The sequence below is a fragment of the Erythrolamprus reginae genome, chromosome 11, assembly GCF_031021105.1.
Source record: "Erythrolamprus reginae isolate rEryReg1 chromosome 11, rEryReg1.hap1, whole genome shotgun sequence".
Lineage (NCBI taxonomy): Eukaryota > Metazoa > Chordata > Lepidosauria > Squamata > Dipsadidae > Erythrolamprus > Erythrolamprus reginae.
The window spans coordinates 5274614-5284791 of NC_091960.1; the positions used below are offsets into that span (position 1 = coordinate 5274614).

Sequence of the window (10178 nt, forward strand, 5' to 3'; positions counted from 1 at the left end):
AAAGCTAGTAACTGTTTAACCAGGACACAGAACAGGAAGTGGAATCCTGGGAACCAAAATATGTGGTTCTCCAAAGCAAGTGAACTGGAATATCACTGCTAACAGTTGCTGTAATACACAATAGATTCAAACTTAATGTAAACCGCTCGTAACCCGACTGCAGAAAATATGTCTTCAGCAACAGTAATCAATGCCTGAAATGTACTACCTGACTCTGTGATTTCTACTCCAAACCTGTTGTGGCCTGCCCGTGTCCCGTACAGCTGGACATGGATCCAGAGGACCAGGAGATGATTTGGGCAAAGCCACTTCTTCTGTGTGCACCTGGCACCTGAGTCCATTAGTGAGGAGGGCTCGGTGCCAGAGGTTGAAAGCCAACCTGGGTCTTCTGCACCACCTCAGTTTGAGCTGAGTGATTCAGAAGAGGATGATGCTAGGGCATATAGGGCAGCTAGCAGGCATGACTGGGTCGGTAGGAGGTCCCCTCGTGAGTACAGCTGCAGGCTAATTGGCCACACCCTAAGGTTATTTAAAGCGTTAAGCACATAGAGTCACTTGCTGGAGACAACGTGGTTGATTCATTTATTTAGCTTTGCCGTGTTCTGACTTTCCTGTTTTCAGAACTCTGGATTATCGCTCTGTGAAGATAATCAGTACCGGGCTGTTGGCCAGCTTCTGTGCTGTGGATTTAATTGCCTCTTTACTTTGGGGGTTTGATATCGGGCCATTTGGACTTACTGAGAAAAGAGAACCTTTTCTGTTTGTATGAACTTTCCATCCTAGCTAATAAGCTAATACTGTAATCGTTAGTAAATAGCATTGTTTGCAAAAGTGGTGTGTGCATCATTTCTAAGGGGACTCCACGTTGGAATACAACAAAACCCCAAAAAACATTTAACTTTAGAATGTCTACAGTCAACCTCATCCCATTCCTAAGAGATATGTAAGAGGCAGAGATACATAAAGAGATACATAGAAAGACAGAGATACTGTATATATCAGCATAGAATGGATGGATGGATGGATGGATGGATGGATGGATGGATGGATATAGATAGATAGATAGATAGATAGATAGATAGATAGATAGATAGATAGATAGATATAGATAGATAGATAATAATAATAATTATTTATTAGATTAGACAGATAGATGATAGATAATTATTATTTATTAGATAGATAGATAAATAGATACATAAGATAGATAGATAGATAGATAGATAGATGATAGATAGATAGATAATAATTTATTAGATTAGATAGATAGACAGATAGATAGATGATAGATAGATAATAATGATTATTTATTAGATAGATAGATAAATAGATAGATAATAGATAGATAATAATAATAATAATAATTTATTAGATTAGATAGATAGATGATAGATAGATAATAATTATTATTTATTAGATAGATAGATAGATAGATAGATAGATAGAAAGATGATAAATCTGTGTCAGTATTATTTGCAGATGTCCAAGACTACACCACCCATCATCCTGAATCAGTATAAACCCCAAGCTAAGAGCAGCAGGTTGGCGGGGAAGGTGTGATCCTGTTATTTTCTGATATGCATTAAACACAGTCAATAAACATAACCCCCCACTCACCCACACAAAGCATAGATTAATAGAACAAAAAAAAAACCGGCTACGGGTCGCGATGGCTGCAAATGACTGAGCAGCCAGTAGGGGGCCACAAAAGACTCTATTTCCCAACGGGCCCCGCGCCTAGGAAAGTAAACATCCGTCGCTCGTCCCCGCCCTTCCTTGCCACGCAGACCGGTCGCTTCCGCCGAAGAGCTGGATAGGGTTCTGTTAAGAGGTGAGCGAGGTTCTGTTGCCAGGGGCAACCCCGGATGTAAGAGAGACTGGGCCGCGCGGCATCGGGTGCGGGGCTTTTTTTGTCCCTGGTCGTGGGGTGGCTGGGAAAAGAAAAGGTTTTGGGGCGGCGGCCGAGTCCTTTTGCCAGCTTGCCGAGCCGAAACCTGGGAGACACACCCGGTGCTGTCTGAGAGGGATTCAAGGGACAGCCCAGCCACCCCTTATGGGGCGGTGGGCTCCTCCTGAGAGGGATGTTGACAAAGGCCCCATTTGTGCCAGGATGTGGGGCGTCAGGGAGTGTCCAATCTCCAGCGCTGGCCAAATAAAGCCCTGTGAGGGAGGTCCCTATGAGCTGTTTCTGAAGGGGGGTGCATGAAAGGCAAGGAAATAAGAGAAGGGCTATTTACTAAAGACACAAGAGATGATAAAATGCTGTTTTTCATTTGTTATTTCAGTGCAATTAACTGGTGTGAGGTAATTTTAATTACCTGATGGTAATTACCCTGATGGGAGGTAATTAAATTAGGTATACAAATCTAATAAATAAAAAAAATACAATTATAAAATTTTAGAATTACAATTGTAAAAGTAATTGTAATAGCATTAGCATTTATTTTATTTTTTTAAAAAATAATTTATTAATTTATTGAAAGGGGGAGGTGGAACAGGGGGTACAGAAAGATAAGAAGGGTATTAAAAAGGGACAAAAAAAGAGTACACATACCCTGTTAGCATCTGTAACATGTATAGCTTATTATATATCAGTTCATGATATTAGATTAGACATAATTCTATTACATTCAAAATTTGCAATTGTCTTGAAAAAAGACATACAGTGTTCCCTTGATTTTCGTTGGGGATGCGTTCCGAAACCGCCCGCGAAAATCGAATTTCCGCGAAGTAGAGATGCGGAAGTAAATACACTATTTTCGGCTATGAACAGTGTCACAAGCCTTCCCTTAACACTTTAAACCCCTAAATTACAATTTCCCATTCCCTTAGCAACCATTTAGATTATTACTCACCATGTTTATTTATTAAAGTTTATTTAAAAAAATATTTATTAAAGGCGGATGAAAGTTTGGCGATGACATATGACGTCATCGGGCAGGAAAAACCATGGTATAGGGGAAAAAACCACAAAGTATTTTTTAATTAATATTTTTGAAAAACCGTGGTATAGCCATTTCGCAAAGTTCGAACCCGTGAAAATCGAGGGAACACATATATTACTTAATATTGTCTATTGAAAGTAGTAAATCATACATAATCATATTGCTATCAACATTTAAGGTTTATATATTAGCATTTAATAGCATTTAGACTTACATATCGCTTCATAGTGCTTTTACAGCCCTCTCTAAGCAGTTTACAGAATCAGCCTCTTGCCCCCAACAATCTGGGTCCTCATTTGACCCACTTCGGAAGGATGGAAGGCTGAGTCAACCTTGAGCCAGTGGTGAGAATTGAATTGCTGAACTACAGCTAGAAGTTAACCAAAGTAGCCGGCAGCGCTGCACTCTAACCACAGCACCACCCTGGCTCTTAGAGGTGTGCGTATAGTTCCTGTCTTACTATCCTGTTGTCCAAATGTACCTGCACCTACTTTGCTTTTGTTGATGTTCATATCAATACCTGCTATCTTGTACATGCCTTGACAAATATGGTGTAATTAATGGTGCCAGGCCAGCATCAGGCTAGAAACTGGGGAGTCAGTGAGTTCTAGTTCACCTTTAGATATGAAAGCCGGCTGAGGGACTTTGGGCCAATCACCAGGAGGTGGCGAGTTCTAGTCCTGCCTTGGATATGAAAGTCAGTTGAATGACTTTAGACCAATCACCAGGAGATGATGAATTTTAGTTCTACCTTAGACATGAAAGCAACAGGGTGTGTGTATGTGTGTGTTATTTATTTGTTTGTTTGAATCTTACCTTTATTATTTTTGCAAATAACTCAAGGTGGGCAACATATCCAACCAACCTTCAACCTCTTATTTTCCCCATGACAACAGCCCTGTGAGGTGGGTTTGGGCCCATCATTAGCAAACCGTAAATTCTAGTCCCATCTTAGGTATGAAAGCTGACTTGAATGATTTTAAACCAAAGCCTGGTGGTTTTTGTTTTATTTTGGGTTTTTTTTGCTAACATGGAATAAGATGTGCTTTCAGAACAGGTGAGGTTACGCGTTGATGTCATTCTGGAAAGTCTGCTATGCAGCAATGTATCCAATATGTAAAGGAAGGGAATGAGCTGTTAGTGACATTACTGTGGGTTGCTATATAGAGTCCGCGGAGAGGGGCGGCATACAAATCTAAATAATAAATAAATAAAATAAATAAATACTGTATGTGATCTATTTTGCTGCAGCGTCCCTGCATCCAGTATCCAGAGCATCCAGAAGTGTCCTTCTATACCCAAATATATATTTATGACTTGATCTTCTGGGTAGCTCTGGATAACATCCCGAGGCATTCAGGATGGGTTTTGATTCAGTGTTGTATGTGACTCCCATATCTGTCTTCCTATCCAGGTTCTCAGTCTTAATTTACCATGGCTGGTAAACCTGGACCAGAACATCTCTTTAATGCAGCCACTGAGGTCGAGACATCAGGAGCGTTGTTCAACAACAAGTAAGTTGTGAGAAGATTATTTTGCTTTTTTCTAGGTGGATACCGTTAAAGTGTTGAATACAACCCTGATCCTCCCCAGCCAACAGAACTAAGAGGCATGCTGGTCTAAGAGGAATTATTATTATTATTATTTTATTATTTATTAGATTTGTATGCTGCCCCTCTCCGTAGACTCGGGGTGGCTTACAGCAATGATAAAAACAATATATAATGACAAATCTAATAGTTAGAATCTAAATTACAATAATACATTTAAAAAGTCTAAAAAACAAGAAACTCCAATATATATTAAAAAAACAACAACATACATACAGTCATATCGTACACAAAGAACTACATAGACAGGGGGAGATGTTTCAGTCCCCCCACGCCTGACGACAGAGGTGGGTTTTAAGGAGTTTATGAAAGGCAAGGAGGGTGGGGGCAGTTCTAATCTCTGGAGGGAGCTGATTCCAGAGGGTCGGAGCCGCCACAGAGAAGGCTCTTCCTCTGGGTCCCGCCAAACGACATTGTTTAGTTGACGGGACCCGGAGGAGACCAACTCTGTGGGACCTAATTGTGGGGTTCTTGGTGCTGCCTGACCTTAGTTGTTTTCCTGAAGATGTTTCATTACCCAACTACGTAGTATCATCAGTGCTAGAAAGGGTGTAGGGTTTGCTTTCAATTTATATACTAGTGGCTTAACCAGTCAATGTTGGTGGCAATGGAGTTGATGGTTCCTTGACTGCACTATTGTATGCTATTGGCTTGTTTGTCTGGGTTGGTAGTTCCTTGACTGGGGTATTGTTTATTTTTATTGTTGGTTTAGTGCAGTCCTTTTCAAATAGTGGGGCACCCCCCCAGGGGAACACGGAGTGAAGCCGGGGGTCAGGTGACCCTGACAGGGAGTAGGATGTGCGTCTTACCTGACACTTGTACTGGTACCTCTGTTGTGTTCCTTGGCATTGTGTTCAGGGCAGCCCATTTTAAAAGAAAACATCTTGCAAGTTCAATCAAACTTCTCGAACTCACAAGACGTTTTCTTTTAGAACGGGCTGCGCTGGACACAACGCCAAGGAATGCGACGGAGGTGTCGGTACAAATATCAGGTAGGATGAACGTCAATTTGGGGGTCAGGTGGGCTGGACCATGAAATGCATGTCGGCTGAGAGTTGGGGAGCATGAAATATTGCGTAACAGGAAGTAATTGAGTAGCACTGGTCTAGTGTTAATCTTGGGGTTAATTTCTGCTGTGTTGATTGTTGGTGAGGAGATGATTGGGTCCTTTTGTTTCGTCTTTGGCATTTTGATTGTCTCTTTTGCATGGTATATAAACATTGTTTATCTCTATGTGCCTGTTGACCTCTGATTTGTCTGAGTGAAATTCCTTAATCCAAATTGTAATTTAACACTTTGAGGCCAACAGAGTTGGAACACTGTTTTTTAAAATGAGCTGGGAAACTCACATTTCAATGGAGATGGTCATCCAGGTCATGGTTGACAAAGCTCCTTTTTTTTTTTTTAAAGATCATTCTTCTAATTCTTTCCTGGCCTTCTGACTTTGTCCTTTCCAGAATCAACATCCCAGCGCTCTTGCCTCAAGGCCCAGCTAAGGAATGGCTAGATCAGCGTCGGGCTACTATTCGACCCTGGGCCAACTTCGTGGACCAGAGGCGTTTTGCAAAGCCTCAGAATTTTGGAGAGCTGTGTAAACGTCTTGTCCGCAACGTGGAATATTTCCAGAGCAATTACGTTTTTGTCTTCCTGGGACTCATCGTCTATTGCCTGTGAGTAGATTTGGTTGCTTTGTTTACTTGTGGGGGTGATTATGATTCACCTGCTTCTGTGCTGCAAATATCACCGAGGATAGTAATAACAATAGCACTTAGACTTATATACCGCTTTACAGTGCTTTACAGCTCTCTCTAAGGAGTATACAGTAGTACCTCTAGATAGGAGTTTAATTCGTTCCAGAAGGGAGCTTGTATGTCGAACAACTCGTATCTGCAGCAAATGGCTTTAGACTTTGTTTTTCCCCTCCGAGATAACTAGAAGCAAGGACCTAGTGGACGCTCGGCTCGTATCCCAAATTTGAGCTCGGGTCTGGAACAAAAATTTCTCTCCCCTCGTGGCTCGTATCTTGGAATACTCGCAGGTGGAGCAGCTCGTATCTAGAGGTACTACTGTACAGAGTCAGCCTCTTGCCCCCAACAATCTGGGTCCTCATTTTACCGACCTTGGAAGGATGGAAGACTGAGTGAACCTTGAGCCCAGTGAGATTTGAACTGCCAAAATGCAGGCAGCCAGCAGGCAGCAGAAGTAGCCTGAGGTACTGCCCCCTAACCAGTGAAACACAGTTTTCCCGAACTGATAGCAACCCGCTGGTGACATCATGATGATGTCACAGACCTGTTTCGGTCAGTGCTGGTCTATGGGCGCTGCCAGATTTTTAAAAAATAATAATTTTTTAAAATATTTTTTTGGATTTTTTTCTACCCCACCCCCTTTTTTGGCATGCAAACCAAAAGAGGTGGTTCGTCATCACTGGTATAGGGTTTCCTGCCGGAGTAGGGGGTTGGACTAGAAGACCTCCAAGGTCCCTTCCAACTCTGTTATTCTATTCTATTGCCTATGTACCAAGGTCTTCCATTTGTTAGTTGTAATGGGTTCAGCTAAGGTTTTCATTCATTCAACCTTTTAATTTCCACGGAATTAGCAAGAAAATTAAGTTTGCTGTTCCATGTTGTTTCGTGATGCATTTTAACCCCACTGGTCTTTCCTTTTCACCCGTTAGCATCACTTCCCCTTTACTTCTGATCGCGCTTGCTGTGTTCTTCGGGGCCTGTTACATCATGTACTTGAAGACCCAGCAGTCACAGCTTGTTCTGCTCGGTAAGTAGCAATATTTTGCTTCCCACAGGGCTTTGCTGGCTGGGGGATTCTGGGAGTTGAAGTCCTCCGGGCTTCAAAGCTGCCAAGGTTGGAGAGCCCTGCATTAGATTAGCTAACTTAAAAGCTTGACAATAAAAGTTCTTGAGAGCTACAGTTAATTAATAATAATAATAATAATAATAATAATAAATTTTATTAGATTTGTATGCCGCCCCTCTCCAAAGACTCGGGGCGGCTCACAACAGTAATAAAAAGCAGTATAGCAATAGAACAAATCTAATAATAAAAAGATATATGAAACCCCAACAATTAAAAACCATACAGTTCCAAGAATAACCACCAGATGGTGCTGCACCAACAAGAACAGCGTCCATCTTGCACAAATGTTGCTTATTTCTGAAGCACAAAAAGCAAATTTATTTATTGGATTTGTATGCCGCCCCTCTCCATGGACTCAGGGCGGCATACAAATGTTAAAGCCCTACATGGAATTGGGCCAGATTACTTGTGGGACCGCCTTCTGCCGTATGAGTCCCATCAACCGGTGAGGTCCCACCGAGTCGGCCTTCTCCAGGTCCCGTCAACTAGACAATGTCAATTGGCGGGACCTAGGGGAAGAGCCTTCTCCGTGGGGACCCCGGCCCTCTGGCCAACAAAATGAGATGATTGAACTGGTATGACTGTTTTTAAATATTGGAATTTTCAGACTGCAATTTTAAATTTAATTAGATTTGCCTTTGTGTTGTGTTGTCATGTTATATGCTATGAGCCGCCCCGAGTCCTCGGAGAAGGGCGGCATACAAATCTAACTAATAAACAAATAAATCTCAGAAGCTGGTATCTCTTTGGCCACGCATTCGAGCCTGCCACCTTTTCTCTCTCTTTTTTTAAACGGAGTTTTTTTTTTTTAAAAAGGGGGGGTTGGACTAGATGATCTCTAAAGGTCCCTTCCAACTCTAGTAAATATGTTATCTGTAAACAATTGAAACCCAGACTGTTTTCTAACTCAACTGTCTTTCCCTGCAGGGCGAGAGCTCAGCACAGCCCATCAATACAGTCTGGCTGGGGCCGTGTCTTTTCCTTTCTTCTGGCTGGCGGGCGCCGGCTCAGCCGTCTTTTGGGTGCTGGGTGAGTAAACGGGAAAGCGCTTGTTCCGGGTTGTCTGCCCTCTTCTGCCTGTGGGCTCCTTGGGGGCATTTCTTGCAGACGCTTCAACCCCAAACTAGGTAACATCATCAGTGCTAGAAGGGACCAGGGTTTGCAGAATGGAGCAAGAGGAGAAAGGGAGGAGGAGGAATTCATTAGGGTCCTCCTCAGTGGGGCTTTCTTTCTTTCTTTTTTCCTTCCTTCCTTCCTTCCCTCCCTCCCTCCCTCTCTCCCTCTCTCTTTCTTTCTTTCTTTCTGTTTGTTTAATTTATATGCTGCCCAACTCTTCTTAGACTCTGGGCAGCTTACAATAGAAGCTTTCTGAACTTGGTGGTTTTCTTGCAGACGTTTCAACCCCAAACTAGGTAACATCCTCAGTGCTAGAAGGGAGCAGGGTTTGCAGAATGGAGCAAGAGGAGAAAGGGAGGAGGGGGAGTTCAATGGGGTCCTCGGTGCTCTTTGAGCTTGGTGGTTTTCTTGCAGACGTTTCATCCCCAAACTAGGCAACATCCTCAGTGCTAGCAAAAACCACCGAGCTCAAGGGAGCACCGAGGGCTCCGCAGTTCAACCCTGAGCTGCAAATATTCCCTTTTATCGGCACTCCTCTATCTTTGCTCATAGTTTTGAACCGTGGACAATCTATTTGTGATTACTATTGATGGTCTCCAGTTTTGCCCATATAACTCCCTCTCTCTGGCCATAACGGGTCAGCCACCACTGACATGAGTGACATCAAGCTGGCCACGCCTACCCTGACCACGTCGACCACACCCTCCCGAAATCAAACACAACCCTGATGCCTCCCTCAATGAGATCAAATTTGACACCCCTGCCCCAAGAGATCCTTCACAGCTCTAAGACAAGGAAAAAACCTCCCATTACTGTGAACCTGAGACGAGGAAGAAATCAGATCGCCCCGTGGCCTCCTTTCCCACTGTTTCTCCTCTCGTCCTCTGCAGGCGCAACCTTGGTCGTCATTGGTTCCCATGCCGCCTTCCATGAGCTGGAACCCGCGGAGACCGATGAGTTGCAGATGGAGCCCGTGTAAAAACAGCTTATGTGCTTCCTCTCGCAACCACCTCTTCCCTCCCACTCACCCCATCCGCTGTTACATTGCCTATGTACCCCAAAATGCTGCTATTTCATTCAGTGTCGATACGCCAACTGAAATTGCAATTCCCTCCGCATCTTGGAAACTACCCTACGTTGAGGATGTTTTTCCATTTCTGGTTTTTCAGATATTTCTCCATCTCTGAAAGGCTTATTCGTGGTGGTCGTGGGTTTGGGTTTTTTTTTGTAATTGAGTATATAATAGAACGCTGCTGTTAGATTCTTTCCTCTGTAGGTATTTAGATCCCATCCTTGCTTCCCAAATAGCTTAGAACCCCCTCCCCCCCATACAAACCTGCTGCCCTCGGCCTCCGGTCGGTAACATTAAAGAAACAGTGACATTAATCCTCCGTGCCTCCTTGTGAGTGTTGAACGTGTACCGCCCAAGGTTGCAGTGACCCACAGGACTAGCATCAAGCGTTTATACCTGATGACTCGGCTAAGTTCCCTTCCAAGGTCTGCAGCCAATTCAGCAACACTGCGTCAAAATGACATCTCAGAGACATCATGCACGGCTGCAGCATCGGTCCGCTAGAGCAATGTTTCCCAACCTTGGCAACTTGAAGATATTTGGACTTCAACTCCCAGAATT

At 43.3% G+C, this 10178-nt stretch overlaps 1 protein-coding gene across 4 annotated transcripts; it reads left to right on the plus strand.

Annotated features, from left to right (window-relative positions):
• The first annotated feature begins 1745 nt into the window (after window positions 1–1745).
• RABAC1 (Rab acceptor 1) lies at window positions 1746–9931 on the plus strand. 4 transcript variants are annotated; one of them, XM_070764304.1, is made up of 6 exons: window positions 1746–1831; window positions 4360–4459; window positions 6013–6225; window positions 7233–7330; window positions 8357–8458; window positions 9436–9931. In XM_070764304.1, exons 2-6 carry the CDS (start codon window positions 4380–4382, stop codon window positions 9522–9524), a joined length of 582 nt encoding a protein of 193 aa, XP_070620405.1. In that variant the 5' UTR covers window positions 1746–1831; window positions 4360–4379; the 3' UTR covers window positions 9525–9931. The 4 variants fall into 4 exon arrangements, with proteins under 4 accessions (XP_070620405.1, XP_070620406.1, XP_070620408.1 ...); XM_070764305.1 differs by lacking the exon at window positions 1746–1831 and adding an exon at window positions 1853–2209; XM_070764307.1 differs by lacking the exon at window positions 1746–1831 and adding an exon at window positions 2285–3717.
• Window positions 9932–10178: the final 247 nt, after the last annotated feature.

Bases quoted from the DNA above. Each gene is read 5' to 3' on its own strand.
- RABAC1 (XM_070764304.1), top strand. From the start codon at position 4,380: ATGGCTGGTAAACCTGGACCAGAACATCTCTTTAATGCAGCCACTGAG. The intron at 4,460-6,012 runs GTAAGTTGTGAG...TGTCCTTTCCAG, and splicing joins GGAGCGTTGTTCAACAACAA to AATCAACATCCCAGCGCTCT. The intron at 6,226-7,232 runs GTGAGTAGATTT...TTCACCCGTTAG, and splicing joins GGACTCATCGTCTATTGCCT to CATCACTTCCCCTTTACTTC.